The sequence below is a fragment of the Theropithecus gelada genome, chromosome 10 (assembly GCF_003255815.1).
Source record: "Theropithecus gelada isolate Dixy chromosome 10, Tgel_1.0, whole genome shotgun sequence".
Taxonomy (NCBI): domain Eukaryota; kingdom Metazoa; phylum Chordata; class Mammalia; order Primates; family Cercopithecidae; genus Theropithecus; species Theropithecus gelada.
The window spans coordinates 67,062,958-67,081,891 of NC_037678.1; the positions used below are offsets into that span (position 1 = coordinate 67,062,958).

General features: G+C 52.7%; 1 protein-coding gene across 1 annotated transcript in view; it reads left to right on the plus strand.

Annotated features, from left to right (window-relative positions):
* Positions 1-1,789: 1,789 nt before the first annotated feature.
* Positions 1,790-18,934, plus strand: part of LOC112633081 (fer-1-like protein 4) — a 59,953-nt gene continuing 42,808 nt past the window's right edge. The window contains exons 1-21 of the mRNA XM_025399488.1: positions 1,790-1,930; positions 2,212-2,267; positions 2,953-3,041; positions 3,138-3,237; positions 4,752-4,843; positions 5,029-5,070; positions 5,408-5,578; positions 6,039-6,099; positions 6,217-6,348; positions 6,626-6,688; positions 6,769-6,853; positions 7,113-7,272; positions 7,389-7,572; positions 7,660-7,846; positions 8,460-8,821; positions 9,164-9,272; positions 9,473-9,644; positions 9,730-9,850; positions 10,615-10,715; positions 14,409-14,496; positions 14,570-14,686. Of these exons, the coding sequence (XP_025255273.1) occupies positions 1,852-1,930; positions 2,212-2,267; positions 2,953-3,041; positions 3,138-3,237; positions 4,752-4,843; positions 5,029-5,070; positions 5,408-5,578; positions 6,039-6,099; positions 6,217-6,348; positions 6,626-6,688; positions 6,769-6,853; positions 7,113-7,272; positions 7,389-7,572; positions 7,660-7,846; positions 8,460-8,821; positions 9,164-9,272; positions 9,473-9,644; positions 9,730-9,850; positions 10,615-10,715; positions 14,409-14,496; positions 14,570-14,686 (2,571 nt within the window). The 5' untranslated portion in view covers positions 1,790-1,851. The remainder of the gene's footprint in view (positions 1,931-2,211; positions 2,268-2,952; positions 3,042-3,137; positions 3,238-4,751; positions 4,844-5,028; positions 5,071-5,407; positions 5,579-6,038; positions 6,100-6,216; positions 6,349-6,625; positions 6,689-6,768; positions 6,854-7,112; positions 7,273-7,388; positions 7,573-7,659; positions 7,847-8,459; positions 8,822-9,163; positions 9,273-9,472; positions 9,645-9,729; positions 9,851-10,614; positions 10,716-14,408; positions 14,497-14,569; positions 14,687-18,934) is intronic.

Consider the following 18,934-nt stretch of genomic DNA (forward strand, 5'->3'; position numbering starts at 1 on the left):
CCAAGTTAAGGACACCTGGCTTCCAGCTGAATGACTATTTTGTTGCAAGCTAGGAACACACATTTAATCACTTTTTAATTCAATAAATGTGTTGAATGCCTACAGCACTACTTCTGAGGGCTAAGGGATTAATTTATTAATTCATCCATTTGTTCAGTGTTTTAAGGGCCTACCATGTGCCAAACCCTGATCTGAGCACTGAGAACAGGAAGATGAACAAGAAACAACATGAGGCCAGGTGTGGTGGCTCACGTCTGTAATCCCAGCATTTTGGGAGTCCGAGATGGGAGGATCACTTGAGGCCAGGAATTTGAGACCAGCTTGAGCAACATGGCAAAACCCCATCACCACAAAAAATACAAAAATTAGCCAGGCATGGTGGCACATGCCTGTAGTTCCAGCTACTTGGGAGGCTGAGCCTGGGAGATTGAGGCTGCAGTGAGCCTTGATTGCACCACTGCACTTCAGTCTGGGTAACTGAGTGAGACCCTGCCTTAAAAAAGGAAAAAGAAAGAAAGGAAGGGGCTGGGCGCGGTGGCTCACTCCTGTAATCCCAGCACTTTGGGAGGCTGAGACGGGCAGATCACTGAAGGTCAGGAATTCGAGAACAGCCAGGCCAACATGGTGACACCCCGTCTCTACTTAAAAATACAAAAATTAGCCCAGGTGCAGTGACTCATGCCTGTAATCCCAGTACTTTGGGAGGCCGAGGCAGGTGGATCACAAAGTCAGGAGTTTGAGACCAGTCTGGCCAATATGGTGAAACCCCGTCTCTACTAAAAAAATAAAAAAATTAGCCAGGTGTGGTGGCATGCGCCTGTAGTCCCACCTACTTGGGAGGCTGAGGCAGGAGAATCGCTTGAACCCGGGATGCAGAGGTGGCAGTGAGCCGAGATCACACCACTGCACTCTAGTCTAGGCAACAGAGCGAGACTCTGTCTGAAAAAATATTAGCTGGGCATGGTAGCGGGCACCTGTAATCTCAGCTACGTGGGAGGCTGAGGCAGGACTATTGCTTGAATCTGGGAGGCAGAGGTTGCAGTGAACCAAGATCATGTCACTGCACTCCAGCCTGGGCGACAGAGCGAGACTTCATCTCAGGATAAAAAAAAAAAGAAAGAAAAAAGGAAGAAGAAAGTAAAAAAGAGAGAGAGAGAGAAAGAAAAGAGGAGAGGCCGGGCATGGTGGCTCATGCCCGTAATCCCAGCACTTTGAGGGGCTGAGACGGGCAGATTACCTGAGGTCAGGAGTTCGAGACCAGCCTGGCCAACATGGTAAAACCCCGTCTGTACTAAAAATACAAAAAATTAGCAGGCTGTGGTGGTGGACACCTGTAATTCCAGCTACCCCGGAGTCTGAGACAGGAGAATTGCTTGAACCCAGGAGTCAGAGGTCACAGTGAGCTGAGATGGCGCCATTGCACTCCAGCCTGGATGATAGAGCAAGACCCCATCTCAAAACAAACAAACAAACAAAACGAAACAAAAAAAATTGAGGCCTCATTGGCTGGCAGGGAACAGACTGGGGTCCTGTTCACTCCCCTTGCCTCCCTCCCACCCTATCACAGCTCTCACTCCCCGAGGATGCAGGATGGAGGCTGAGGCAGTCCTGCCAGCTTGCAGCTGGTGGAGGCAGGGAGGGCTGAACTGACCTCCAGGACCTTACCCCTATCTCTCGCTCCTCTCCTCCCTCTCCACCCATGACCCCCAGGCCTGCTCCCTGTGTGTTTGACTAAAGGGCAGGGATTGCTAAACCTGCTGGGAGAGTCCAGTGAGTCAGAGGTGATTCAGGTGGGCGGGCTGGTGGGCAGAAGGGCAGACGGGCAGTGGAAGTGCCAGTGCCACTGGGACCATGGCTCTGACGGTATGCGTGCAACGACTAACAGGGCTGTCCGGCACCCACGACCGACAAGTGAAGCTCACCTTTCGAGGTGAGGCTTGCAGGGGCGCTCTAAGGATATTTGAAACCGGGGGCTATGGATCCTCCATTCCCTGGGCCCTTGACCAAATGCCATCCCATCTCTATAGTCTGTATCTTTTCTCCACCCACCCTGGTATCTCCAACCTGCTGCCTCTTTCCTTCCTATTGTCTACCTTTCTTTAAGGGTGAATCCAGGAGGGACTTGACACTGGGCCAAGGGTGGGGAATACAAATTATTTTTGTGTGTGGGGGGGGAGGGACTAATAAATGACTAGTTTCAGTTCTGAGCAGGTTTTACCCAGAAAACAAGAAAAATTCGCTGTGGTCAAGAAGCAGATATTGGTGAGGTCAGTACAGTTGGTTCCTGATCTGTCTCCCATCCAAGTCCAACCTGGGGTTCAGGGGCTCATTCCTGGGTTTGGGGAAGTATAGTCTTGGGAGATGGGGTCAGTCTGAGGCCTGAGAGGTCAGACCCAGATTGGAACAAATTAGTTGCAAGACTGAGGGAATTCATTCTTGTTCACTAGTTAGCCCCAGATCAGCCCTCACTCAGATTCAAACCCATGTGCAGGGATCCCTTCCAGGTTTGGGGATATTAGTCCTAAAGTTAGCTCTAAGTCTGGAGGATTGGCTCCTGTCTGAGGGTTAGGAATAGGTTTTTTTGGTTTTGTTTGTTTGTTTGTTTGTTTTTTGAGACAGGGCCTCACTCTGTCGTGCAATGGCACAATCTCAGAGCATTGGAACCTTCATCTCCCAAGTTGAAGCGAGTCTCCTGCCTCAGCCTCCTGAGTAACTGGGATTACAGACATGTACCACCACACCTGGCTAATTTTTGTATTTTTAGTAGAGATGGGGTTTCACCATGTTGGCCAGACTGGTCTTGAACTCCTGATCTCAAGTGATCTGCCTGTCTTGGCCTCCCAAGGTGCTGGGATTACAGGCGTGAGCCACCACACTCAGCCAAGAATAGGCTTTGGATTGGAGTATGGGGTCAGCACAGCATGGGTGTCACAAGCTTCCTCCTGTCCCCAGCTGTTCCGATGGCCCCACTATGGGGCTCCACTGGCTGGGGAGTGTCTGTCTGTGCAGGTGGTCAACTGCAGCCGTGTATTCAGCCCTAGGTGAGTCGGCCTGGGGAGACAGGGATGCAGGTTGGGCTGGGGGTGACTTAGAGCCATTCCCTTGGGTCACTCTTTTGCTCTATGCCACTCCCCTAGGCCTCTAGGGACCCTGGTGATCTCCCTGCAGCAGCTACAGAATACTGGGCATTTGGTGCTACAGGAAGCCCTAGTGGATGAGAATCTTCGAGTGTCCCCGGTGAGCCCCTCCGGCCCCCAGGCTGCCACCCTCAAGTACCTCTAGATAAAGTGTTCCATTTCTCATAGGGGAAAACCTAAGACCCAGAGAGGAGTGGTAACAAGGCCTCCAGCCAGGATTCCTTTCGGCAATTAATTCTTGTGGGAGACAAAGATGAACCTGGCTGGATTTTCCTGGTGTTTCATGGAGGGGCTCATAGCCTAGTAGACATGGACTTAGCTTCCAATCTCAGATCTGCAATTTCCCGTCTGGGAACTTGAACAAGTTCTTTAGCATTTGGAAACTGTTTTCTTTTTTTTTTTGTTTTGAGACGGAATCTCGCTCTGTCACCCAGACTGGAATGCAGCGGTACAATCTCGGCTCACTGCAACCTCCACCTCCCATGTTTAAGCGATTCTCCTGCCTCAGCCTCCAAAGTGGCTGGGACTACACGCGCCCACCACCACGCCCAGCTAATTTTTTTATTTTCAGTAGAGAATGGGTTTCACCATCTTGACCAGGTTGGTCTCGAACTCCTGACCTTGTGATCCACCCTCCTTGGCCTCCCAAAGTGCTGGGATTACAGGCATGAGCCACCACGTCTGGCCTGGAAGCTGTTTCTCATTTATATAATGTTGAGTGTTTTGTTTAGTCCGTCATCATTTGTTGGGCTCTTATGATAAGCCAAATGCTGAGCTGAGCAATGAGGATTCCGTGGTGAGCAAAACCAGATAAAGATTCACACCCTTGGAAGGGAGGCAAACATTAAACAAATATTCACACAAGTAAATGTGAAACTGGAACTAGCAGGTGTTAGAAGCAAGCTGGTAGGGGCTGGGAGAGGGTACAACAGGGGAGTATGATCTACTTGGGGGCCAGAGAAGGTTCCCTGAGGAAACAGTACCTGAACTTAGACTTGAAGGATAATAGACGTTAACTGGGAGGACAGAATGTCCCAGGCAGAGGAAAAGGAATATGCGAAAGCCCAGCGCCTTGAAGGAGCACAGCTGGGGTGCCTGGAGTGAGAAGGAGCTGGAAAGGATGGTGGGGCCAGACCAGGCAGAGTAGTGAAGGTCACCATAAGGGATTTCCAACAAAAATGAGAGAATTTTGGAATCCTGTTGGGCCTCAAGAGGTAACTTGCAGCTGGGCACAGTGGCTTATTCCTGTAATCCCAGCACTTTGGGAAGCTAAAGCAGAAGGATCATTTGAGCTCAGGAGCTCAAGACCAACCTGGGCAACATAATAACACCTCATCATACTAAATATGAAATACTAAAAATGAAAAAAACAAACAAGCAAAAAAACAGAAGAAAGAAAATTTAAAAAAAAAGAGGAAACTTGCCTACTTAGTTCTTAGTAGGTTATAAGTAGTCTACATTATTAATGATCAGAGAGGAACCACAAGGCACCACAGATGCTGGTCAGAAGGATCTCTGCCACCTGGAGTAAAAAGCATTGGCATTGTCCTTGGGCCTCTCTTAGACCCAGGGCAGTTGGAGGGGGGCCCTAGGGGATACTGTATCTGGTTTTAGATCCAGGTGGAGCTTGACCTGAAGTACCAGCCCCCAGAGGGTGCTACTGGAGCCTGGTCAGAAGAGGACTTTGGGGTACCCATCCAGGACAGGTAATCCCCCCCAGCAACTGAAGCAAGACCTGGTGGTCTCGGCCCACGCAGACCCTGGAAAGGGAGAAGCAGTGCCTAGTTCCACTCTGGATCTGCCAATTCAGTGGCCCTTGGACATGTGCTGACCAGGTGTTGCTCTGTAGTCAGGCATGTTCCTCTTAGTCCTTTCATTTCTCTTCCCCCAGCTTGGAGTTAATTATCCCCAATGTGGGCTTCCAGGAACTGGAGTAAGTATGTGGGGATGACCTGGAGTCACCGAGGTCAGTCTTGGAGTTAGGAGCCAGTGATATGGAGGCAGCCCCAGGGTCTTGGGTCAGAACTGAATCAGTTCCAGGGTCAGAGGTCAGTCCTATAATCAGAGGTCAGTTCTGGAATTAGAAAGGTCCCCAGGGTTAAGAGTCTGTCCTGGGATCAGTGAAGTCAGCCACAAGGTCAAGAACTGGTCCTAGGATCAGTGGGATCAGTTCAAGGGTCAGGGGTCGGTCCAAAGCTCCGGAAGTCAAGGGATTGCTCGGAGATGGGTGATGGGTTCCAGGCATATCCCTTGAGGGCCTTTCCTATCAGGCCTGGGGAGGCCCAGCTGGAGCGGCGGGCAGTGGCTCTAGGCCGCAGGCTAGCTCGAAGCCTAGGCCAGCAGAACGATGAGGAGAATGAGCTGGAGCTTGAGCTGGAGCAGGACCTGGATGATGAGCCTGACATCGAACTTTCTGGTGTTGTGTTCAGCCCCCTCAAGAGGTAACTTGTACCCATGGCATATCTGCTCCCACACCCATCCGCCCTCACAAACACACAGTCCCAGGGTGTGTGGGAAGGGTGGATTATCTGGTCACTTGCTCATAGACAGACACTGCCATGTTCATACACACAGTTACAGTGGCTCACATACATGCAGGGGATGAAAGCTTGATGAGGGCAAGGTTTGTCTCTTCACTACAGCGTCTCAGTGCTTGGGACAGTGTTAGCACATAGTAGGTACTCAATAAACCTCTGTTGCACAAATGAATGGTTTCAGGGCTCCAGGAATGAGTCAAATTCTGGGTGTAGGGTTGAGATGGAGGCAGCAAGACATGACCTGAAGGACTTGGAATCCAAAACTTCAGAGGGAGAGAAAACATCATTCCCAGCACCAAGCAAGTGTGTGCGTGGGCGTGCAGGGGAGGGACCAAGAGAGAGCTAACCTTAAGCTTCTCCCCAGCCGTGCCAGGGCCCTGGCCCATGGGGATCCCTTCCAGGTGTCCAGAGCTCAAGACTTCCAGGTACTGCTCTTTTTCCAGGGCCTAACCCTTGGGAATACTACCTCTTCTGGGACACACGTTCTTTCCCTCCACCCAGGCAGGTCTGGCTTCCTTTCCTCATCCTTCTGTACCTCTCAGGTGGGAGTCACCGTGCTAGAGGCCCAGAAACTGGTCGGAGTCAACATTAACCCCTATGTGGCTGTGCAAGTGGGGGGGCAGCGCCGCGTGACCGCCACACAGCGTGGGACCAATTGCCCCTTCTACAATGAGGTGGGCGCCACCACAGAAGAGGGCGAGCCTGAGAGAATGGGAGGGGTCCATGTGAGAACTATTCCCGGAGGGGGCGTGGCCTAGTTGGAAATGGAGCCAGATGCTCGGCCTATGGGTGGGCGTTAGAGGGGTGCCGATCTAGGAAAAGGTTGCAGTGAGAGGGTTGGGGGTGGGGGAAGGAGGGGCTTCTGAGCAAGAGACCTGGGTAAGCTGCCGGTTCACATCTAACCTCACATCTAACCTTCACATTTAACCTCTCATCCCCGCTTCAATTCAGTACTTCTTGTTCGAATTTCATGACACACGGCTTCGCCTCCAAGACTTGCTGCTGGAGATCACGGTGAGCGGGGTAGGGGGGACCAGTGTCCTTCAGAGAAGGGGGGATGGGAAAGCTCAGGACTAACCCCACCTTCCCCCCAGGCTTTCCATTCGCAGACCCTCCCGTTTATGGCCACCCGGATAGGCACCTTCAGGATGGACCTGGGCATCGTCTTGGACCAGCCAGGTATGGAATCGTCCCCTTATTGAGACTCTGCACGGACAAGGACCCCAGAGATTGACCCCGCGGTGGCTCCGCATGGACCCCTATACACTCACTTCGGAGAGGGCCATCTCTGGCGGAGGCTGAACTCTTGGCACTTCCGCTCCTCCCTGCTGAGCCAGAGGAGCTCCGGCCATTGTCCGTCACTCCGATGACAGCCTCACAGCCACCCTGTGCGTCCCGCCGGTCGCCCCTTACCCCTGGCTCGCCCCTTCTCCCTTAGATGGCCAATTCTACCAAAGATGGGCTCCGTTGCATGATCCCCGGGACACCCGCGCCGGGACCAAGGGCTTCGTAAAGGTCACCTTGTCCGTGAGGGCGCGCGGGGACCTGCCCCCTCCAGTGCTACCCCCGGCCCCAGAGCACTGTTCGGACATTGAGAAGTGAGCCGCGGTGAGGTGGGGAGGGGGACATGGATCCGGGGGTGGCCGTGGGGCGCGGATAAGGGGAGGGGCCGAGATCCCAGTTTCTCCCCACTGTTGGGTGCCCCCTCCCCCAGGAACCTGCTCCTGCCGCGCGGAGTGCCAGCCGAGAGGCCGTGGGCGCGGCTCCGCGTGCGCCTGTACCGCGCCGAGGGGCTTTCCGCGCTGCGCCAGGGGCTGCTGGGCAGCCTGGCCCGCGCCCTGCACGACCAGCGCGTCCTGGTGGACCCCTATGTGCGGGTGTCTTTCCTGGGGCAGGAGGTAAGTCCCTCCGGGGCCCACAGCGCCGCGGCTCCCGCCCCGACTGCGCGCTGACCTCCCTCCCCCGGTCTTTAACGCCACCTTCAGGGCGAGACGTCGGTGCGCGCCCAGGCGGCGGCGCCTGAGTGGAACGAGCAGCTGAGCTTCGTGGAGCTCTTCCCACCGCTGACGCGCAGCCTCCGCCTGCAGCTGCGGGACGACGCGCCCCTGGTCGACGCGGCCCTCGCTACGCACGTGCTGGACCTGAGGCGGATCTCCCATCCGGGCCGAGCAGGTGAGTGCTTCTGGCCGCCACAAACCCGGCCTCACTCGCCTCGGTCCCATCGCGCCGTAGGGCCCATTCCCAACAGCATGCCCAATCCTCGCGACCCCGCTGCGCCTAGGAAGGCTGGTCCGCCCGCAAAACAACGGCTTCAAGCCTCCCCCAGACTGTGAACCCCACCATAGGTTTGGCTCTGTTGGCAAAATTCTGACCACAGCCGCCTGTCCAGTAACTAGCCAGCCCAGTCCCACTCTTCTACAGCTGTGCACGCACTGACACTGCTGGTCCACTCCTTTCCCCGACCCCCAGGCCTGGCGGATCGCCCGTAGCTCCGCCCCAATCCCGACCCCGCCCCCAGGGTTCAGGCTGCGTCCCCCGAGCCCCGGCTCCTGCGGTTTCCAGCTCCTTGGGGCGCTGAGCTGGTTTGGAGGCGCCCCAGGTCGTGTTCCACAGCGGCGCATCCGCAGCTGCTGGCCAACTTCTTCCCTTTCAGAGCGGCTTAGCCCCCCTCCCCTGTCCTCACCCCCTAATATTTATTTGGAGGAGATCAGGGTGAGGTGCACAGACTTACCAGCACTCGCCCTCCCCGCGCTCCCCTCCAACACGCTGCTTTTGTTCCCCACAGCGGGGTTTAACCCTACTTTCGGCCCGGCCTGGGTGCCCCTCTATGGCTCGCCCCCCGGCGCGGGGCTCCGGGATGGTCTTCAAGGTCTCAACGAAGGCGTTGGCCAAGGCATTTGGTTCCGCGGCCGCCTTCTGCTGGCTGTGTCCATGCAGGTGTTGGAAGGGAGAGCTGAACCTGAGCCTCCCCAGGCCCAGCAGGGGTCCAGGTTGTCCCGGCTCACCCGAAAGAAGAAAAAGAAAGCCAGGCGGGATCAGACCCCAAAGGGGGTTCCGCAGCACGTGGACGCCAGCCCCGGTGCCGAGGTGCCTGAGATTCCCAATGCCATGGAGGTGGAGGTGGAGGAGCTACTGCCGCTGCCAGAGGTGGGGGCTGGGGGGTAGCAAAGGGGGCGGGGTCACCTTAGCTTTGGAAGGTGGAATCCACTCTCAGGTGTTAAACATCACGACAGGGGTCTCAATCTGGGTGCCTGGGCGAAGAGTGAGGTGTGTGCCCACATGGGCTCTGGTTATATGCGCACATGTTGGGGGAAAGAGGACGCATACCCAGGGCCAATGCTGGGTCGGCGAGAACAGAGAGGGAGTAGGATACTTGCAGTGACTTCCAAGCCTTGGTCACACTTCTTTCTGTGGGCATTGCGGCCAAGCATAGTCCAGTCTGCTCCCTGGGAGGATGGGCGCTGACTCCAGCCTGACGGCCTCCCGCAGAATGTCCTGGCGCCTTGTGAAGATTTCCTGCTTTTCGGTGTGCTCTTCGAGGCCACCATGATCGACCCTGCCGTCGCCTCCCAGCCCATCAGCTTCGAGATCTCCATTGGTGTGTGGCCTAGCCGAACCCCTGAGTGCCATGGGTTTGAGGGTGGACACTCTCATTTCAGACCTTAGGACCCTGAAAGGGGCTGTTGCCTTTCAGTAAGGGGCGGATTCTGACTTCTATTGAGGCAGAGGTGGTTGGGCGGGGTGGGGGGGTTCCAGCCGTCAGCCTGGCGCGCACTGACCCTTGTTGCTCTGGGGCAGGTCGCGCAGGCCGCCTGGAGGAGCAATTGGGCCGAGGGTCCAGGGCCGGGGAGGGAACTGAGGGTGCGTCAGCAGAGGCTCAGCCTCTGCTGGGAGCCAGGCCAGAGGAGGAGAAAGAGGAGGAGGAACTGGGGACCCCTGCTCAGTGGCCTGAGCCCATGGACGGCAGCGGGTGAGTGCTCCCAGTGGCTGGAAGGGGGGTTTGGGAGGTCCCCAGGAGCCCAGAATGCCCGCGAAGCCTCCTCTCCACCTGCCAGGCCATACTTCTGCTTGCCCCTCCGTCACCGCAAGCCATGCGTGCATGTGTGGAGTCGCTGGGAGGACCACACCTGGCGCCTGCAGAGCAGCAACTGCGTGCACAAAGTGGCCGAGAGGCTGGTAAGGGCAAGGCCGGTGCCCACAGGGAGAGACCGGGCCATAGGGATGGCTGGGACACCACAGCCTTTGAAGGGAGCTCTGCAGTGGGGCTAATGGGCAGGCACTAGAGAGCCAGCACCTTGCTGGTGCAAGGCCAGGGGCGGCAAGGGCCAAAAAGCACAGCTTCTGGGCAAACTGAGGATGCCAGGAGTTGTGGGAGGACAGAAATTCAGAATTGCTGGACCCAGGAAGGGGCTGGATGAAGGAGATGGAGAGAGATACTGCCGGTGGGGTCCCACATTTGGGGGAGCCAGTAGGGGGCTAGAAAGATGGAGCCATCGGCCGGGCGCGGTGGCTCAAGCCTGTAATCCCAGCACTTTGGGAGGCCGAGGCGGGCGGATCACGAGGTCAGGAGATCGAGACCATCCTGGCTAACATGGTGAAACCCCGTCTCTACTAAAGGTACAAAAAACTAGCCGGGCGTGGTGGCGGGCGCCTGTAGTCCCAGCTGCTCGGAGGCTGAGGCAGGAGAATGGCCTGAACCTGGGGGACGGAGCTTGCAGTGAGCCGAGATCGCGCCACTGCACTCCAGCCTGGGCGACACAGCGCGAGACTCCGTCTCAAAAAAAAAAAAAAAGAAAGATGGAGCCATCAACCTGATGGAGCCAAAGAAGGGCAGGCCAAGAGGTGTGGTCATGAGTGGGTGGGGCCTCGGGTTGGGTGTGGTCTACAAGAGGTCGGAGTCAGGGACTCTCAAGACTCTGACCCTCTTGCATGTTGTGCAGGACCAGGGGCTGCAGGAGGTTGAGAGACTGCACCGCAGGCCGGGGCCTGGCGCCTGTGCACAGCTCAAGCAGGCACTGGAAGAGCTGGTGGCTGGGAGCAGGTAAGCTGAGAGCCACCCCTATTGCTGCCTGTACGTGGGCCAACTCCAGGGCAAGGGAGACTCTTGGTGACTGTCTGGACCCAAGGGTGGCTTGCAGCTGCATTTGCTCTGCACCTTACAGAAGAATGAGAAGACAATTATTCCTATCCAGGGAGCTGATGAGATTATTGGGGGTTAGGCTTCCCCCGATCCTCTGGCACCTCAGCTGTTTTCAATCTCCATGAGTTCCCTTTCCCACACTTCTAGAGGCTTATCCCGTGTCTCTTTTCAAATCTCCTCGCCTTCTTTCTTCCACACTTGTTCCTGCTAATCACCTTCCCACACCCAGTCGACCTCCTTGCTGGCTTCTGCATCCATCTGTTCTCCTCCTTGCCTGCTCCAGTGACCGCAGCTGTGATCTGAATTTCATCACTGGAGGAATTAGCTCTGTAATTGTCAATTTTCTCCCCGTCATCATTGATTGGTCCCTAGTTACCAGGTCATTGCTGTAACCACATAAACATGTTTGTCCGGGTGTGGTGGCTCACATCCATAATCCCAGCACTTTTGGAGGTTGAGGTGGGCAGATCATTTGAGGTCAGGAGTTCAAGACCAGCCTGGCCAACATGGTGAAAACCCATCTCTACGAGAAAAATACCAAAATTAGCCAGGCATAATGGTGGGTTCCTCTCAGCTACTTGAGAGGCTGAGGCAGGAGAATCACTTGAATCCGGGAGGTGGAGGTTGCAGTGAGCTAAGATCGTGCCACTGCACTCCAGCCTATGCGACAGAGCAAGACTCCGTCTCAAAACAAACAAAAAAAACCCCCAAAAAACCATATTCTAGTTACTTCCATCTTTGACCTTCACTACTGCCCTGAATTCCATAACCTGCTCCAGGTACTTAAGTGATTTTCAGATCCTCTTCTCAAAAGGGTACTTTATTTGATAACTATTTATGGCACGTATTATGCCAGACACTGTTTTAGGCATAGGAATGTCAGTGAAAAAGCATTCCTGCCCACAAAAATCCCTGAAGTTGGCAAGGCACAATGGCTCACTGCTGTAGTCCCAGCTACTTGGGGGAGGCTGAAGTGGGAAGATCTTGAGCCCAGGAGTTCAAGGCTGCAGTGAACCATGATTGTGCCACTGCACTCTAGCCTGGGTGACAGAATGGGACCCTGACTCTAAAAAAACAACACCCTGAAGCTTATGTTTGGGTGTAGAGGTTGGGGATGGGTGGAGACATGTAAAATAAGCATGTAAACAGAAAGATACTAAGAAGGATAAGTGTTAAGGAAGAACAAAGCAAGGAAGCATTAGAAAGGTATTGCAATTTCAGAAAGGGTGTGGAGGGGAGGCCACTGTGAAGGTGACATGAAGACGGAGGAGCAAGCCGTGCCTGTAATGGTGTTCCAGGTGGAGGGGACAGCATGCCTGGAGTGTTTGAAGAGGAGCACAGAACCAGTGTGACTGCGGCAGTGTGACATAGTAGAAGAGGCTGGAGGAGGCTGGGGGAAGGAGGATGATGGTGGGGAGGGACAGATCCTGTGGGAGCCTCACAAGCCATTTTAATGACTTTGGCTGCGTCTCTGAGTGAGATGAGGGGTCAGTGAATGTTTTGAAAAGGAAAAAGATACACTCTAACACATAGATCCTTAAAAGGGATCAGTAGGGGAGGAAGCAGAGAGATTACTAAAGGGGCTGTTATAATCCAGGTGACAGGTGATGATGAACTGATCTAGGGGATGGTTGCAGTGGAGATGGAGTGCTGTGAATGGATTCAAGAGAAAATTTGCAATTGGGGGTGATACTTCAGGACTTGCTAAGATTTTGGCTTGTGGGCTGGGCGTGGTGGCTCACACCTGGAATTCCAGCACTTTGGAAGGCCAAGATGGGAGGATGAATTGAGCCCAGGAGTTTGAGACCAACCTGAACAATATGAGTAGACGTTGTCCCTGTGAAAAATACAAAAGTTAGCTGGGTGTGGTGGTGCACACCTGTAGTCCCAGCTACTCAGGGGGCTGAGATGGGAGGATGGTTTGAGTCCAGGAGGCTAAGGCTGCACCAACCACATAGTTATGCAAGCCAAAATCTTTTTTTGGATAAAAGAAAAAAAATATGTTTTCAATGGAAAACAAAAGGAGAAGGTCTGATGGAAGCAGGGATGAGGTGGGATCTGAGGGAAGGCAGATAGTAGGAGCTCAGTTTGGACGTGTTAACTGTGAGATTCTTATTGAATTGTAAGTGGACATGTGTGGTAGGCAGTTAGCTATATGAGTTGAGTTCTGGGGAGAATTCTAAACTGAAAATGTCAATTTGGGAGCTGTCATTATGTAGATGGAGCTGGATAACAGCACTAAGGGAGCATAGAAAAAAGAAATCTGAGCCGGGCGCGGTGGCTCAAGCCTGTAATCCCAGCACTTTGGGAGGCCGAGACGGGCGGATCACGAGGTCAGGAAATCGAGACCATCCTGGCTAACACGGTGAAACCCCGTCTCTACTAAAAAATACCAAAAAAAAAACTAGGGCCGGGCGCGGTGGCTCACGCCTGTAATCCCAGCACTTTGGGAGGCCGAGGCGGGCGGATCACGAGGTCAGGAGATCGAGACCATCCTGGCTAACATGGTGAAACCCCGTCTCTACTAAAAATACAAAAAACTAGCCGGGCGTGGTGGCGGGCGCCTGTAGTCCCAGCTACTCGGAGGCTGAGGCAGGAGAATGGCCTGAACCTGGGAGGCGGAGCTGAGATCGGGCCACAGCACTCCAGCCTGGGTGACAGAGCGAGACTCCGTCTCAAAAAAAAAAAAAAAAAAAAAAAGAAATCTGAGAACCTGGAGCGCTCCAGCATTTAGAGGTAAGGAGGAAGCAGGGACTCAGCCAAGGACCCTGATCAGGAGAGGCAGTGAGGTAGGAGGCTGTAGGTGGTTACTTTACTGTGCTCACCATGCTCAACCTTTCAGTGTCAGTAGACACAGTTGTTTCACCATGTTGGTCAGGCTGGTCTCGAACTCCTGACCTCAAGTGATTCACCACCTGTCTCGGCCTCCCTAAGTGCTGGGATTACAGGCTTGAGCCACTGCACGTGGCCAGATTCTGGATATTTTTTTGAAGGTAGAGCATAAAGAATTTGCTGATGAATTGATGTGGAATGTGAGAGAAAGAGCAGTGAAGGATGACTTGAAAGTTCTGAGGTGAAACAGGGTTTTTTGTTTTGTTTTTTGTTTGTTTTTTGCTGCGGTGGGGGGGAGTTATTGGAAATTATGCATTTGGCTTGGGAATATAATGTTCAAGCTATACATTAGCCAACCTGGTGGAGACTAAACCATACCGTCGTCATCACATTGTAAGCTTCAGTGTGTTTAGGAATCTCCTAGGGCATAAATGCAGCTTTTGATTCAGCAGGGCCTGGGGTGGGGCTGAGGTCCTGCAGTTTTAAATAGCCTGCAGGTGTTACCAATGCTGTTGGTCCATGGGCCACACCTGGGGTAGCCAGGATAGTAGACGGTTAAATATTAGCGAGCTCTGGAGCTCAAGAGCAAGGCCCGCCTTGATGAATTTGGGAGTGGTCCAAATAGAGATAGGCCATCTTTGCAGGAGAAAGGGTGCCTCTTCAGAGCACAAGACTGAGAGGACTATGAGGGAGGCTGGGGGTGGGAGGTCAGCGTCCTCTCCTTTGACTCCTGTCTGCTGTGCACATCCCTGCTCACTGCAGACAGTTTTGCCGCGGTGCCGAGCGCAGGACGATGACCCGGCCCAATGCCCTGGATCGATGCCGAGGGAAACTCCTGGTGCACAGCCTGGTACGGCCTTGGGAAGGGACTCAGGGGCGCCTAGCTGGGGCCTTCCACTCATGCTGTCTTTTTGCCCTCCCAGAACCTTTTGGCTAAACAAGGACTGCGACTTCTACGCGGCCTGAGACGGGGCAACGTGCAAAAGAAGGTGGCATTGGCCAAGAAGCTCCTGGCCAAACTGCGCTTTCTGGCTGAGGAGGTAATGCCTTGCCCACCCCACTTTCCTACTGTGTACACACTTTTCCCTGAGTTTTATGGACCATTGCAGAGGCCTTGGGCCAGTGTGACATAACATTTTTCCTTTGGAATGATTCCAGGGCTGGGACTCATTGCTGTGGGCATAGGACCAAGATCCATTTGCAGTAGCTAAGGGTGAGGACGAGAGTTCTAGAATCCAGCAGAGACCCAGGGAACATTCAGAATCTCTTTAGATGAAGATTTGAGAGTAGGCTGCCTTGAGCATGACTTCCCTTGTCTGAAGCACTAAATATGACATGTGAAGGGTGAAGGGAGTTGACAGGAGCAGAAACTGAGGGTTAGAAATGGAAAGTGACTGGTCCACCATGCTGCAGCTGCTTAAGACAGAAGCTCAGTCCTTCCCAAAGGCACATGACGTTTAGACCACTCGGGCCAGTAGGTTCTCAAACAGTGAGGAAGTGTAGTCTCAGACCTTACAGGATAAATTGGAGTTGGGCAAGTGAGAAACAAAAAAATAGCATGTACAAAGGCCTAGAACTGAGAAGCCTGGGCAGCTGGAAGACAGAGCGTTGGACGAAGAGATGGGATACTTTTTTGTTTTTAAGAAGGAGTCTCACTCTGTCACGCAGCCTGGAATGCAATGGCGCGGTCTTGGCTCACTGTAACCTCTGCCTCCCGAGTTCAAGCAATTCTCCTGCGTCAGCCTCCTGAGTAGCTGGGATTACAGGCACCTGCCACCATGCCCGACTAATTGATTTTATTCTTAGTAGAGATGCGGTTTCACCATGTTGGTCAGGCTGGTCTTGAACTGACCTCATAATCCGCCCACCTCGGCCTCCCAAAGTGCTGGGATTACAGGTGTGAGCCACTGAACATTTAACATTATCTTAAATGTTGGTGCAAAATTGCTTTTAAAATTATGGGTGGTGGCTCATCCTATAATTGTAGCACTTTGGGAGGCTGAGGCAGGAGGATCACTTGAGCGCAGGAGTTTGAGACCAGCTTGGGCAGCAAGGTGAGACCCTGTCTCTACAAAAATTAGCTGGCTGTGGTGGTGCACACCTAGAGTCCCAGCTACTCCGGAGGCTGAGGTGGGAGGGTTGCTTGAGCTCAGGCAGTCGAGGTTACAGTGAGCTAAGTTGGCACCCCTGCATTCCAGCCTGGGCAACAGAGTGAGACTCTGTCTCAAAGAAAAAATTGTATTGAAAGCCTTCTTTTGTCATCTGACATTTAAAATTTTTTTATGAGTCCAGGTGCAGTGGCTCATGCCTATAATCCCAGCACTTTGGGAGGCCAAGGCAGGCGGATCACCTGATCCGAGGTCAGGAGTTCAAACCAGCCTGGCCAATGTGGCAAAACCCTGTCTCTAAAAAAAAAAAAAAAAGAAAAATTAGCCGGGCGTGGTGGCATGCACCTGTAATTCCAGCTGCTTGGGAGGCTGAGGCAGGAGAGTTGTTTGAACCTGGGAGGTAGAGGTTGCAGTGAACCAAGATCATGCCACTGCACCCCAGCCTGGGCAACAGAGTGAGACTCCGTCTTAAAAAAATAAAAAAAAAAATTTTGGCTGGGCGCGGTGGCTCAAGCCTGTAATCCCAGCACTTTGGGAGGCCGAGACGGGTGGATCACGAGGTCAGGAGATCGAGACCATCCTGGCTAACACGGTGAAACCCCGTCTCCACTAAAAAATACAAAAAACTAGCCGGGCGAAGTGGCGGGCGCCTGTAGTCCCAGCTACTCGGGAGGCTGAGGCCGGAGAATGGCGTGAACCTGGGAGGCGGAGCTTGCAGTGAGCTGAGATCCGGCCACGGCACTCCAGCCTGGGCGACAGAGCAAGACTCCGTCTCAAAAAAAAAAATAAAATAAATAAAATTGGCCGGGCGCGGTGGCTCAAGCCTGTAATCCCAGCACTTTGGGAGGCCGAGACGGGCGGATCACGAGGTCAGGAGATCGAGACCATCCTGGTTAACATGGTGAAACCCCATCTCTACTAAAAAATACAAAAAACTAGCCGGGCGAGGTGGCGGACGCCTGTAGTCCCAGCTACTCGGGAGGCTGAGGCAGGAGAATGGCGTGAACCCGGGAGGTGGAGCTTGCAGTGAGCTGAGATCTGGCCACTGCACTCCAGCCTGGGTGACAGAGCGAGACTCCGTCTCAAAAAAAAAAAAAATAAAAATAAATAAATAAATAAATAAATAAAATTAAAAAATTTTATTTTGAACCCGCCTCCTGGGTTCAAGCAATTCTCCTACCTCAGCTTTCTGAGTAGCTGGGATTACAGGAACATGCCACCACCCCCGGCTAATTTTTTTTTCTGTTTTTAGTAGAGATGGGGTTTTGCCATGTTGGCCAGGCTGGTCTTGAACTCCTGACCTCAACTGATCCACCTCAGCCTCCCAAAGTAGGCATGAGTCACTGCGCCTGGCAAACAAAATTTTTTATGGCCAGACACAGTGGCTGATGCCTGTAATCCCAACACTGTGGGATCCTCCAAAGTGAGAGGATCACCTGAACCCAGGAGTTCAACACCAAGCTGGGCAAAACAGTGAGGCCTCGTCTCCTCAAAAAACAAAAAAAAATTAGCCGGGCGTGGTGGCACATGGCTGTAGTCCCAACTACTCAGGAGGCTGAGGTAGGAGGATTGCTTGAGCCTGGGAGGTTTAAGCTACAATGAACTGTGATGGTGCCACTGCAATCCAGCCTGGGTGACAGAGTGAGACCCTGTCTCAAAAATAAATACAAATAAAAAATGTTCATGGTATAAACGTGCATTCTGAAATAATGTAGTTCTGTGTTGCTGTTTTCATATTTTATGTTATTTTGCTTTTTAAATATTATGTGCATGAGATTTATCCGTATCATTGCATGTAACTGTAATTTTTCAATTTTCATTGCCATATGACATATTGTATAAGTATACTACAATGTGGCCAGGCGCGGTGGCTCATGCCTATATCCCAGCACTTTGGGAGGCTGAGGCGGGAGGATCACGAGGTCAAGAGATGGAGACCAACCTGGCCAACATGGCGAAACGCCATCTTTACTAAAAATACAAAAATTAGCCAGGCATGGTACCTGTAATCCTAGCTACTTAGGAGGCTGAGGCAGGGAGAATTGCTTGATCCTGAGAGGTGGAGGCTGCAGAGAGCTGAGATTGGGCCACTGCACTCCAGCCTGGGTGGTGGAGCAAAACTCTGTCTCAAAATAAAAATAGGCTGGGTGCAGTGGCTCACGCCTGTAATCCCAGCACTTTGGGAGGCTGAGGTGGGCAGATCACAAGGTCAGGAGATCGAGACCATCCTGGCTAAGAGGGTGAAACCCTATCTCTACTAAAAATACAAAACATTAGCCGGGCATGGTGGCGGGCGCCTGTAGTCCCAGCTACTCAGGAGGCTGAGGCAGGAGAATGGCGTGAACCTGGGAGGTGGAGCTTGCAGTGAGCCGAGATGGCGCCACTGCACTCCAGCCTGGGCGAGAGTGGGAGACTGTCTCAAAAAAAATAATAATAATAATAAATAAAAATAAAATAAATATACTCTAATGTACTGATCCATTGTGCTGTTGATGGGTATGTGAGATGTTCCCAATGGGTGGTGATTAGAAACAGTGCTTCCAAGACCATATTTGTACACGTCCTGGTGCTTTTCTATGGCAGTGGTTCTCAAACTTTTTGGTCTCAGGACAGGTCTCAGATTACACCACTGCACTCCAGCCTGGGTGACAGAGAGAGACTCTATCTTTAAAAAAAAAAAAAAAAAAAAATTGGAGGTGGGGTCTTGCTGCAAGCTGTCAAGCTCACAATGGCAGATACAAGATATATAGTTTCTCTGAAATTATAATTTTATTCTGCCTCCTGGGTTCAAGTGATTCTCCTGCCTCAGCATCCCAAAGTGCTGGGATTACAGGTGTGAGCCACCACACCTAGCCAAAGTTGTAATTTTCACTTGCTTTGTTTCTGATTCTAAGGGGAAAGCTTTCGTTCTTTAACTATTAAGTTTGATGTTAGCAGTGTTTTTCATAAATGCCCTTTATCAGGTTGAGGAAGTTCTCTTCCATTCCTAGTTTTGTGAGTGTTTTTATTGTGAAAGAGTGTTACATTTTATCAAACGTTTTTTTCTGCATCTCTTAAGATGAGCATGTGTTTGTTCTTTTTTGTTCTGTTACTGTGGTGTATTACACTGATTTTCCTTAGGTTGAACTATCCTTGCATTCATGAGATGAATTCTAACTTTTAACAATTGTGTATATCCAT